Genomic DNA, 13,632 nt, shown 5'->3' with positions numbered 1-13,632 from the left:
CACCTGAAACAAATATAATATTGTATGTCAACAATATCTCTTTTTTAAAAAATGCTGAGACACATAGCACAGGGAGATCAGCTCGGTGCTTTGTGACCACCTAGAGGAGGGGGATAGGGAGGGTGAGAGGGAGGGAGACACAAGAGGGAAGAGATATGGGAACATATGTATATGTATAACTGATTCACTTTGTTATAAAGCAGAAACTAACACATCATTGTAAAGCAATTATACTCCAATAAAGATGTTAAAAAAAATGCTGAGAGACTACAAAAATGCATTTTGATTACAAAAAATAATTAGTTGTACTTTACATTTATATTTTATGCACTTTAACGTGTTATATTTCACAATAAAAGAGTTTTTAAAATAAATAGTGCTTTTATAAGGGATTAAGAAAAAAACACCACAAAGTACAATGTTAAATTTTCATGACAGCAGTCTCCTGGTGTCCTTCCCTGAATTTGGCAGACAGGATTGCCAGAGGAAAAGCATTGATGGGGGGTGGGGGACAAAAGCAGTAGTGTGACCTGGCAAAGGTAAAGGGCCATGGCATCAGCTAGAGCAGCGGTCCGCAACATCTTGGCACCAGGGACCGGTTTCGTGGAAGACAAGTTTTCCATGGACGGGGGTGGGAGTGGGGGTGGTTCACGTGGTAACGCGAGCGATGGGGAGCGATGGGGAGCGGCAGATGAATGTTCGCTCGCTCATCCACCGCTCACCTCCTGCAGTGCGGCCGGTGGAGGGGGGGAGCAGTTGTGGACCCCTGAGCTAGAGCACTTAAACTTTAGTGTGCTCACAGACCCCTGGGCATCTTGCTAAAATGCACACTCTGAATCCATAGGTCTGGGGATTCTGCATTTCTTATTTATATATTTATTTATTTTTGGCTGCGTTGGATCTTGGTGCTGCGCATGGGCTTTCTCTAGTTACGGTGAGCAGTGGCTACTCTTCATTGCGGTGCGCGGGCTTCTCACTGCAATGGCTTCTCTTGTTGTGGAGCACGGGCTCTAGGCACACAGGCTTCTGTAGTTGTGGCACACGGGCTCAGTAGTTGTGGCGCACAGGCTTAGTTGCTCTGCGGCATGTGGGATCTTCCCGGGCTAGAACCCTTGTCCGCTGCATTGGCAGGCGGATTCTTAACCACCGTGCCACCAGGGAAGTCCATGGGATTCTGCATTTCTAAGAAGCTCCTGGGTAACACCCATGCTGCTGGGTTCACAAACCACGTTCTGAGTAGCATTTCTACACGGAAAGTCAGTATAAGATTTTTAAAGAATAGTACATTTTTGGGGTGGGGGCAGAGGGGGTGGCTACAGCAAAAGGTAAGGCATATACAGAGCATAAAGGACCATAGAAAATTTTACTCCTCCAGAGGTGAAAAATTCCTGTTTTTCCACAATGGTCTACAATTATGCATCACACCAAGTAGAATAAGGAATAAATATAACAGATTCATGAGCAGCAAAGGAATAAGCTGGAACAAGAGCAATAAGTTCATCCTCTTGTGTGCAGTATGTGAAAGGCAGAGGGACCCTCTTTACATCTTCCTGCTGAAACCGGAACTTCCTGAGGGGAACTTTCCTCGAGAATCTCACTGACCTGTTGGTATTTTAGGAGGGGTTAACGCAGAGTGGTGTTAGCTTTAATAACTGCAAAGCCATCATGAGCTTCTCTCTTTGTTGGAATTGGAAATAGGCTGGCTTTAACAACGGCAATAATCATATGACCAGAAGAAGTGACATTTCATATCCGCTTTGCTGGGTGCTAGTGAATATCATTGTTTGTTTTCACAGGATGTGAAAGAGCTGCTGTAGGAAGAATGCTCCATCAGTGCTAACCAAACAGAAGTCAGATGGCAGATTGACTGCCACTGGTCAGTTCCATCCCACATCCAAGGAAGACACGATTCTAATCTTACACAAATGTTTCCAGAGAACTAATGAAGAGGGAACACTTTCCATGTGATTTTATGAGGCCATCATAACCTTGATGCCAAAACCTGACAAGGACACTTTCCAATTTTAGTATATGTGCTGCCGAAGCGAGCACGACAAGGACACTTTGAGGAAGGAAGATTATAGGCTGGCCAATCTCACCCCTAAATATAAATACAAAAATCTTAAACATAACATTAGCACACTATGTCATTGGTCTCAATTATTTGTTGCCCCATCCTATGGGAGAATTATACTTCTAATTCTCTATGGGCATCAGGCGTGGTCAAAGGACTTGCTTAAGCCAATAAAATGTGAGCAAAAGTGACCCACGGCCTTTTCAAGCAGAAGCTTTAGGAGCCATTGTGTGGTTCTACCATTGATCCTTCTGTGATATGAGTAGAGTGTCCAAGGTAAGGACTGCTCTACCCTTTTGGGTTCCAGAATGAAGAAAATGTGAATACTGCAGCCAAAATTTAACCTGAGCACGAAATAAACCCTGTTGCTCCAAACCACTGAGATCTGCGCATTGTTTGTTACTGCAGAAATGGAGAAAGTGTAAGAGGATCAGCTGCTTAGCCTGGTGGTCATTGGTCTGGTTGATGATGTCATTGATGGGCCATTTGCTGCTTCTGGGTAATATAAACAAAAGAAGTACGCACAGGTATAAATAGCAGTCTAAAAAGGCTGGCAAATCTTTGTTCACATAATGCGCAGTCTCAGATGACACAAGCAAAGACAGGGAAAAGGAAGTAGTGATCGATATTGACATGACAAAGTAGGAAACCAAATTATGACATTAATGGACACTCCAGGCCATAAGGATTTCACCCCAGATATAATTAGAGGGGCTGTCCAGGCTGAGGTAGCTGAGATGTGGATACTGGCAGGAAAGGAGTTTGAAGATGGATCATGACCTCCCGATTCATCCCTTAAAGAAACACAGGTCCATCTACCCCAAAGAATCTGTTCAAGCTTACACTCAGCAAAGAGCTCAACGCATCTTTAGTAATGAAACTCCTACCCTTAATGGATTTCCTGTGCTGTTATACTGTTAAGCTGTAAGTGCAGCTGTCATTATTTAAAGATTGAGTAGTGTCTTTAAAAAAAAATACTGATGATGCCACAAAGGAAAAAGAAAACTGATTTGTTAACTAATAGCCAGATGCAATGATACAGATATAGACTCTATGTTTTTTGTTTTGTTTTTATTTTTAATTAGGGTAAAACATAACATAAAATTTACCATTTTCATTATTTTTAAGTGTACAGTTCAGTAGTGTTAAGTATATTCACATTGTTGTGCAACCGGAACTTTTTCATCTTGCAAAACTGAAACTCTATACTCATAAAACAACTCCCCATTTCTTCTTCCCACCCAGCCCCTGGCAACCAACATTCTACTTTTTGTCTCTATGGATTTGACTACTCTAGGTGCCTCATAGAAGTGAAATCATGTACTCTTTGTCTTTTTGTGACCAGTTTATTTCACTAGAATAATGTCCTCAAGTTTCGCCCATGTTATAGCACGTGTCAGACTTTCCTTCCTTTTAAAATTTAGTTTAATATTTTGCCCTTTATTGAGATATAATGGACATATAGCACTGAATAAGTTTAAGGTGTACAGCATAATGACTTGACATACATATACTGTGAAACGATCACCACAATAAGTTAACATCCACTACCTCATATAGTTACCAAAAAATTTTTTTTCCTTGTGATGAGAACTTTTAGGATCTAGTTTCTTAGCAACTTTCAAATATGCCATACTACAGCATTAACTATAGTCACCATGTTGTACATTACATGCCCAGTACTCATTTATCTTGTAACTAGAATTTGTACCTTTTGACCACCTTTATTCAACTCCCCCACCCTTTTCCTTCCTTTCTAAGGCTGAACAATAGTCCACTCTATGTATATACCACATTTTATTTATCCCTTCAAAGACTCAAAACTTTTGAGATATACAAAGTCTTTCAAAAGCTAGAGAGATACAGGCTGTTTCAGTGTCTGTGTAACAGCTGCTGGGTGTGGTTGCTGGATATAAGAATGAGAGGTCAGGATTTCTGCCAATTCACCTAAATACCCAGAAGGTTTAATCTCTGCTTTCAAAAATTCTGTTTACTTAAACTAAAGAAACAATGTACACTTGAGATTTTTTTTTAATGAGAGAGGAAAAAAGCTATGATAATTGCTAGAAATTATTAATAACTATTCTTTTAGAAAATTAAAAAGTGCTAACAGATAAAGAAGAAGTAAGATTGACCTTTCTGCTCAAAAACTGGATTTTCCTATGAAATTTTAGTAAGTGGAATTAAGTTGTTGAGATTTATGGAAACTCTGCCAAATATGTATTAAAAGAAATTGCATCAAGGTGAAATAAGCTCTATTTCCAACCAAACTGTAAATGGTTCCAGTTACTTTTAAAGGAAACAACTAAAGTGGATTTAATTGTTAAAGTAGTGGAACATTGACCTGTACCCTTTTGTTCAGGTAACTGTAGGAGAAGACTGGCTGGAGGTTTCAGAAAAGAGATTTTGTTGTTGAATTTAAGAGAGTTCCTCCTCTAACACGTACATTAAAAAAAATTAATCTGAAATTTGTGGATGCTGTTCCAGTAGTAACCAAGATTTAGAATTTCAGATGTGTAAATCCAACTAATAAAATACCTTTAGTTTGAACATTCAAAATATCAATCAACTTGATTCACCACATTCACAAATCATAAGAGAAAAATCATATGACTGTTTCAATAGACATAGAAAAAGCATTTGATAACATTTAATACCTATTCCCAAAAACTCCTAACAAACTAAGAATAGAATGACATTTCCTTAGTCTGATAAAAGCTGTTTACAAAAGCCCTGTAGCAAGCAACAAAGCTTTCCTTTTGAGATTGGAACAAGACATGAATGCCTGCAATCATCACTTCTATTCAACGTTGTCCTTGAGGTCATAGCCTGTGATGTATGAAAAGGAAAAAAATTAAAAGATAAAGGACTGGAAAGGAAGAAACAAAGCTGGCATTATTTGCAGATCCTATGATTATATGTATTTAAAAACCTTAAGTAATGTAAAGATAAATAATTAAAACTTAGCACAGTTGCTAGATATAAAACCAACACTAAAAATCAATTGTATTTCTATATACATTCCTGTAAGAAAGCAAAAATTGAAATTAAAAAAAAATTCACAATGGCATAAAAAAAAAAATGAAGTCCTAGGAATAAGTCTACTAAAATATGTGCAAGACCTCTTCAGGGAAAATGATAAAACTTTAATGAGAGACATTATAGAAGATCTAAATAGATGGAAAGATACGTTTATGTATTGGAAGAGTAACATATTTAGTTTCTTCAGATAGATTTATAGATTCAATGCAATACTAAAGAAAATGCCAGCATGACAATAATGTCATAAAACATTTGTGGGAATGTAGGTGGATAAGAATTACCAATTACCGGAGCAATGAAGAAGAGAGGCGAAAGTGACCCCTGGACTGACCAAAGCTGGTGCACCACTGCATCCCCGTGTCCAGAGTCTATGTCCCTTCTCAACAAGGCCCAAGAGAAAGTCTGAAGGGGATGCTAGAGATAAAGCCAAGGTGAAGGACAAACCACAGAGAAGATCTGCAAGGTTATCTGCTAAATCTGTTCCTCCAAAGCCAGAGTCCAAGCCTAAAAAGGCCCCTGCAAAGAAGAGAGAGAAGGTACCCAAAGGGAAAAAAGGGAAAGCTGATATTGGTAAGGATGGGAATAACACTGCAGAAAATGGAGATGCCAAAACAGACCAGGCACAGAAAGCTGAAGGTGCTGGAGATACCAAGTAAAGTGCATGCATTTTTGATAACTGTGTACTTCTGGTGAGTGTACACTTTTTTTTTTTTTTTTTTTTTAATTTTTAATTAATTAATTAATTAATTTATGGCTGTGTTGGGTCTTCGTTTCTGTGCGAGGGCTTTCTTTTAGTTGCGGCAAGTGGGGGCCACTCCTCATCGCGGTGCGCGGGCCTCTCACCATCGCAGCCTCTCCCGTTGCGGAGCACAGGCTCCAGACGCGCAGGCTCAGCAGTTGTGGCTCACGGGCCCAGTTGTTCTGCGGCATGTGGGATCTTCCCAGACCCGGGCTCGAACCCGTGTCCCCTGCATTGGCAGGCAGACTCTCAACCACTGCGCCACCAGGGAAGCCCCGAGTGTACACTTTGAAATACTATTTTTTTAAATCAAGTTTTATAAAAATGCAAAAAAAAAAAAAAAAGAATTACCAATTACCTCCTGAAAAAAAATCGAGACAGTAGGACCCACACTACTAGGGAGTAGTATTTATTACAAACCTATCATAATTAAGATAGTGTGGTATTACCAATGTTCATAGCAGCATTATTTACAATTGCCAAGATATGGAAGCAACCTAAGTCTCCATCAGCAGATGAATGGATAAAGAAGATGTGGTATATACACCATGGAATACTACTCAGCCATAAAAAAGAAAGAAATTTTTGCCATTTGCAGCAACATGGATGGACTTGGAGGGCATTATACTAAGTGAAATAAGTCAGACAGAGAAAGACAAGTACTGTATGATATCACTTATATGCAGAATATAAAAATACAGCAAACTAGTAAATATAACAAAAAAGAAGCAGACTCACAGATGTAGAGGACAAACTGGTGATTACCAATGGGGAGGCGGGGAGGGGCAATATAGTGGTGGGGGAGTGGGAGGTACAAATTATTGGGTGTAAGATAGGCTACAAGCATGTATTGTACAACACAGGGAATATAGCCAAAATTTTTTAATAACTGTAAATGGGGTGTAACCTTTCAAAATTGTATAAAAAGTAAAAAGTAATTTTTAAAAAGATAGTGTGGTATTAGTGTAGAAACTGGCCAATGGAAAAGTATGGGTTTGGACAAAGGAAGCCCATACTTACCTGCTATCCAAGAGGACTATCCAGCCCTGGGTACCTCCTCATATAGACCAGTACCTTCCTTGGAAATGTTATTCTCTAAAGTCTGGAGCCAAAGTCTCCTTCAAGAAGTATGGCAAGGGCTAGAATAAATGCCCATAATGAGAGCAGGAAGACTGCCTCAGGCTACAAGCATTTGGGGACATTCTCCTAGGAGATTTTGTAACTTAGTTTATACAAGGAGCACATTCAAATAGAGTCAATATAGAGCTTCCACCATCCATGATTGTACCTCATAAGAACATACCTTGTTCTGATAATTCTCAGTTCATACTGGGAAAAACCACTCACATCTGTACCTGGAGGAGAGAACAACTTCTCAGTTAAATCTGGTCTGACCCTCTCTTAGCTCGATCAATTCAATGACAATGGTTATAAAAAGGTGTTGCAATGGACTTCTTCTTGTTATTCTAGAAGGTTCATTAGGACCAAAGCTGAGAACAAGGCAGCATCAGGTGTTCTGATAGTTAAGGGCTGGCCACCCCTTTGAGGACTTAAGAGGTAACCCACTAGCTCTGCTACCCCTAACCACCATTCCAAAACCCCCTCTCAAAGAAAGCAGAAAAAAAAGGAGGAAGGAGAGAGGGAATGAGGGGGGTTATTAGACATATGAGTCTTTGGCCTAGGGAGAAGAGCTATGGCTTTTCTTTTCCCTTCATGCTGGGGAGGAGGAGATTTCATGCCCCTCCCCAAGAAAGGGTGGTCCAAGAGAATCACTTGTAGGGATATTGGAGGTAATCACACAAGGAGACTGGCATCTCATGCCCATGCTGGACATGAAATGGACTTGGTCTACCTTCTGTGTCTGGTTGAGCAGGAAGAAAGGAAACTGGATAGAGATGGCAGGGTAGCAAGAGAGTACTACCATGGAGCAGCCTGTACTCCTATGATTTGGAGTTTCCTATAGGCCAGTGGCTACCAGCTGAGTTTACACTATGCTGCCAGTTCCCTACTCAAGAGTACTGGATGAGGAGACCCCACCAACTGGAGGCTATGGAGTGTACTACTCCCATCCTGACTTCATAAGAATCATCATCTCCAACCTGATGCCACACATTTTATGATTCCATCCTATTCCAATTTCCACTCCCATTCTACCTCCACTTGTACCCCCATCTCTATACCCCTCTCCTCATCTCCATTCCCCCATCCCTACAGATCCATCTTCCCATCTTCATTTTCATTCCCATCCTTCTCCTCCTCTATCCCCCTCTCTATCCTCAGATTCTACCCCATCCCCATCCCTATCTGGTCTCCATTCCACCCACATCTCCATCTTCATTTTTATCTTCAGTTTCATCCATCTTTATCACCAGCTCCTGCTTCTTCCAGGGTTCATTCCTATCCCGTTCCAATACTCATCCTTGGTGAATCTCAATCTTCATTGCTATCTCCATCCTATCTCCAATGCACCCCATCCCTATTCTTACATATTTCCTTTCCATCCTCACTTCATCCAAGGTGAAAATTGAGAAAGATTCATGAAGAAGTCTAAAAGTTTGGAGGAATGTTGGGGACTATGAAAGTTGATGATCCCTCCATACAAAATTTCCTCCCCAGATTCCAAGTGAGAAACTTCAAAAGAAATCACTCACATTAGATTTCAGATAGAACTTCTCCACTGTTCATGGTGCGTGTAGGGCAGGGCAGGGATTGGGATAGGAAGTTGGAGGGAGTAGAAGGGAGGTAAGGCAGCCTGAGAGAGATACAAAGACACAAAGAGAGAAGCTAGGATAAATCAGATACCAGAAGAGGCAAAAGAGAAAGAAACATATGGAGTAAGAGATCTCAAGTCTGATTTAATCTGAACCTCCTTCCATTCCTTCCCCCTCTTTTCCACAGGTCAGGCTTTGATACAAGGAATTTAGTGAAGGGAAAAGTGTGGTCTGTCTTTTCATTCAATCCTTTGCCTGTTCAGCATTTTTGTTGTTGTTGTTGTTTTGTTTTTTTTTTTTCCCAAATGAATATGAAAGGAGCTGGAAATGGACAATTATCTGGCTGCAGAGATGATCCTGTTTGGGATGGAAACGGAGAAGTTGGGGGTGGGGTGGAGATGAGAATAGAAGTGGCACTGTAATGGTGATGATGAGTTGACGAACATGCGACTAGAGTTTTAAATTATACTGAATGACTAGAAAGCTAATGAGCCTGCCCAAGACATTAAGGCACTGGAAAGGGAAAGGTGACAAAACCGAGTTGAAGGCAGTGATTAGAGAATAATAACGGTTGTATGTTTGTACCCCAACCGAGTTTTAGACCATTCAACAAGCCAGTTACCTGCTGTGTAGAGTCTCTTCCTTTTCCTAAGACTTTGCTATGAGTTCTCCTGACCTTACCTGATAGTGAGCTGGGAGGTTTCAAAAGACAGATGAACCCATACTAAGAAAGCCTGGCTTAGCGATTCTGTAAGGTTTCTTCCCTTATGTTAGAGCTAGGAATTCAGAAGTGGAAGCTCTGTCCAGTTACCTTCTGATAAGATTAGCGGTAGAATCTCAAGGGTTGTTTAAACAATGTTTTTTCTTGGCTCCTGGAATGAATCTTAAGAAGTACTGGACCATTACTTCTGCTAACTCTGCTTCTTCCTTTTTCCTTTTGATTCTTTGTTTTGGTTTCTGGCTATTGGTCAAGTCTGTTTGTGACTTGTCTAACTTGTCTTTTGGGCTGTGTCCCTTTCCATAGCCGGTCCATGAAGGGAGGGCACCAGACCACTAGGCCAGGCTGGACTGCATTGGCTGAGAGGGCAGTCTAGGTACACAAGAATTTAACTGGGGTGGTCCAATGGTTAGGACTCCACGTTCTCACTGCCTGGGGCCCAGGTTCAAATCCATGGTGGGGGAACTAGCTTCGGTGCAGCCAAAAAAAAAAAAAAAAAAAGAATTTAATTGTGCAGGGGTGATGAGTTTTTCCCACGGGTAGCAGCAATGGTCAGGAATCTAGTTTTATGATTTGACATTTGGTGATCTCTGCCAGGTGGATGATGAGATCTCTCTGTTGGGTGAGGAGAGATGACAGAGATTTTTTTTGGTTCATTGGTTCTTTTTTATTTGTCTAATTGTTTATTTGTGAGATCAAGTCACTTAAAATATTTTGTGCCCAGCGGAAAGGAGAAGAGCCCTTTGAGATCTGGACTGGTGAGTTTTTGTGATTCTGTGTCTACTCTGCCTAGTGGCTCAAGTTGTAGAACTGAAGCTGCAAACTCCAGACAGTCTGTAGGCTGATAAATGAGAAAAGCCTTAAATCTCATTATTCCAGCTTGGAATATTTTCCTACCTCCTAAGGGTGTTAACAAATTAGATTATAAAGACTCTCAAATTAAGGGAGATATGTTCTGATTGGTTTATAGAGACTAACAAGAGCTTACATAAATCCAATATTGCCCAAACTCCCAGACCACAAAGAAGCTGAACTTCTAATACTTTAAATGGGTTAAACAAAACAAAACAAAAACCACTTTCTCATAGAAACTACTAGCTTAGAAGCAATTTTATACAGAATCCAAGTTCATGTCATCAAGCAAGCTTTAATCCTTAGTCAGAATCATCTGAAAATTTTGTCTTTAAAAACAAACATGTCATTTTCCAGATTTTACCAGTGTAGAGTATAATACAAATATACAGTTTAGTTTATTTGATTTTTTAAGTTTGCTTTTGTTTTCTCATGAAGAGAAAAGTTGATATGAACATTCTGATATACAATATACTCCTCTAACACTGTTGCTAGATCACCTTATTATAACTTTTACCAAAGTGACTAGGTTCTGCTTCAGAGAGAGAACACTGAGAACTATCATGAACAAATATTTTATCAAAACTTTTAGGTTCCTGGACCCAATTCCATGTGTGTGTGTGTGTGTGTGTGTGTATAGACTTCCCCACAACAACAAATAATTCTCGGACACCAGGTGGGTGTCCTACAATTCAACTCAATTCTGACACTATCTACCTGGAGGCAGCATCAGATCCCACACGTTAAGTGTTCAGACCCATAAGCCCCCCACCCCACCCTGCTCTTCTCTAGGGGTTGTTACCTGTGCTTTTGACCGACTGGCTACAGATTGGAAGTTCTCGCCACCCACTCCTTCTCTGGGTTTGAGTAATTTCCTGGAAAGGCTCACAGAATTCAGAGAAATCTTTTATTTACTAGAATACTGGTTTATTACAAAAGGATATAACTCAGAACAGCCAGATGGAAGAGATGTATAGGGCAACGCAAGGGTAAGGGCGCAGAGCTGCCATTTCCTTTCCAGGCACTTCCAGAACCTACCAGAATCTCCATGTAACCCAGAAGCTCTCTGAACCCCATCCTTTTGGGTTTTTATGGACACTTTATTACATAGGCATGATTGGTTAAATCATTGGCCATTACTCCTCACCCCCTCCCAGAAATCAGAAGGGTGGGACTGAAAGTTCCAACCCTCTAATCACATGGTTGGTTCCTCTGGTGACCAGCTCCCATCCTTAGGTGATCACAGGCATTCTAAAAGTCACTTCATTAACATAACAAAAGACACCTTTATTACTCTCATCACTTAGGAAATTCCAAGGGTTTTAGGAGCCAGAAACAAGGGGAAGACAAAATATATATTTCTTATTATAAATCACAATTTATAATATTCCTTGTTATAAATCACAAAGTCACAAACCAAAAGAGTTTATAAGAACACATGAAATAACCCCCACTGCTATACACATCACTTTTATACCTTCTTAAGTGGCAATTTGACTGACACAAAGATCTAACTACTTCATAACATATAAAAATAAGAAGCAAAGCTAGATATAGGCTATACCTCATGACCAATGTTTGAGCATCCTATCTTACTTAGAAGTTACCCAGATATCCAAAATTATACTTACCATTTATACTAGATTTTAAAGTTAACTAAGGATCTTGGGAATTATATATAAGCTGACATATTACAGAACCTAATTAATGTAGCTATCAAAAAGTTTGTCAGAATTATACTTCAGTTTAATTAAACTCATAATTTTATGTTTTTCTAATCTTTTGTTTCAAAACAGCTTTGTTGATACCATACAACTCACACATTTAAGGTGTATGATTCAATGCTTTTGGTATATTTCATTATTAATTTTTAAAAATTGTGGTAAAAGAATACAAAACACTAATTCAAAAAGATATATGCACCCCTGTGTTCACTGCAGCATTATTTACAATAGCCAAGACATGGAAACAATCTAAGTGTCCATCAACAGATAAATGGATAAAAAAGGTGTGGTATGTATATATACATACACACATATGTATATATATACACACATATATATATATATATATATATACATATATACACAATGGAATACTACTCAGCCACAAAAAGGTTGAAATCTTGCCATTTGTGACAACATGGATGGATCTTGAGGGTATTATGCTAAATGAAATAAGCCAGACAAAGACAGATACTGTATGATTGCACTCATATGTGGAATATAAAAAACAAACAAAAAAACCAAAATAAATGAATAAAACAAACCAAGAAAAAACAAACATGTTGATACAGAGAAGAGAGTAGTAGTTTGACCAGGGGATAGGGGTAGGGACAGGCAGGAAGGAGGAATGGGTAAAGGGGGTAAACTGTGTGGTGATGGATGAAAACTCAATTTTTGGTTGTGAGCACACTGTAGCCTACATAGAAGTAGAAGTATAATGTTGTACACATGAAGCTTATATAATGTTACAAACTAGTATTACCTCAATAAAAAATAAATTTAAAAAATTTCCCTGATATGAAAAAAATTGTGGTAAAATAGATGTTCAGTAAAAATTTCCATTTTAACCATTTTAAAGTGTACAATTCAGTGGCATTAATTGCATTCACAATGTTGTTCAATCATCAGCACTAATTCTTTCCAAAATTTTTCATTTTCCCAAACAAAAACTCTGTAATCACTAAGCAGTAACTTCGCATCCAACCCAAGCCCCAGCCCAGGTAACCGCTAGTTTACTTTCTGTCTATATGAATTTGCCTGTTTATTTATTTACTTTATTTTTTGGCCGTGCCACGCGGCATGCAGGATCTTAGTTCCCTGACCAGGGATTGAATGCAGGCCTCCTGCAGTGGAAGCACAGAGTCTTCACCACTGGACCACCAGGGAAGACCCTGAATTTGCCTATTCTAGATATTTCATATAAGTGGGATCATACAATATTTGTCCTTTTGTGCACGGCTTCTTTGACTTATCATAATGTTTTCAAGGTTTATTCATGTTGTAGCTTGTGTCAGAACTTCATTCTTTTTTATGGCTGAATAATATTTCATTGTTTGATAGATCACATTGCTTATCCATTCATCTGTTGATGGACACTTGGGTTGTTTCCATCTTTTGGCTATTGTGAATAATGCTGCTGTGAACATTGGTGTGCAAGTCCTGCTTTTCTTAATCTTAAACATTATACGGAAGTGACATTAGCAGGCGTTCAATAAGTATCTATCCTCCTTTTTACCAGTATGAAATTGGAAAAATCTATTCTGCAGTCATGCCCATTCCTGGAATATCATATTTGAGAATACATCTCATTCAGTCTGGCAAACCTGATTAAGGAGAGAGGGTTTCAATTCATATGTGGAATCAAATCCCACAAAGCCTTTCCAGGAACCTGAAGTGGCATCTTACCTGTTCTGTGGTATAGCATCGCAGACTTTCAGGTAGTAGTAAGGAAGGTCCTTCCTGGCATGCCAAACCTCAGCAGATTTGGGGAA

The 13,632-nt window shown here is 39.4% G+C and overlaps 1 protein-coding gene across 1 annotated transcript; it reads left to right on the top strand.

Annotated features, from left to right (window-relative positions):
* Positions 1-667: 667 nt before the first annotated feature.
* Positions 668-5,801, top strand: LOC133087202 (non-histone chromosomal protein HMG-17-like). Its single transcript, XM_061184007.1, has 2 exons — positions 668-735; positions 5,505-5,801. The coding sequence occupies exons 1-2, from the start codon at positions 668-670 to the stop codon at positions 5,770-5,772; spliced, it is 336 nt and encodes a 111-aa protein (XP_061039990.1). The 3' UTR covers positions 5,773-5,801.
* The last annotated feature ends 7,831 nt before the right edge of the window (positions 5,802-13,632 follow it).

Source organism: Eubalaena glacialis, chromosome 3, assembly GCF_028564815.1.
Source record: "Eubalaena glacialis isolate mEubGla1 chromosome 3, mEubGla1.1.hap2.+ XY, whole genome shotgun sequence".
Lineage (NCBI taxonomy): Eukaryota > Metazoa > Chordata > Mammalia > Artiodactyla > Balaenidae > Eubalaena > Eubalaena glacialis.
The sequence above is the reverse complement of the archived record's forward strand: the minus strand, read 5'-3'. Positions and strand labels throughout refer to the sequence as shown.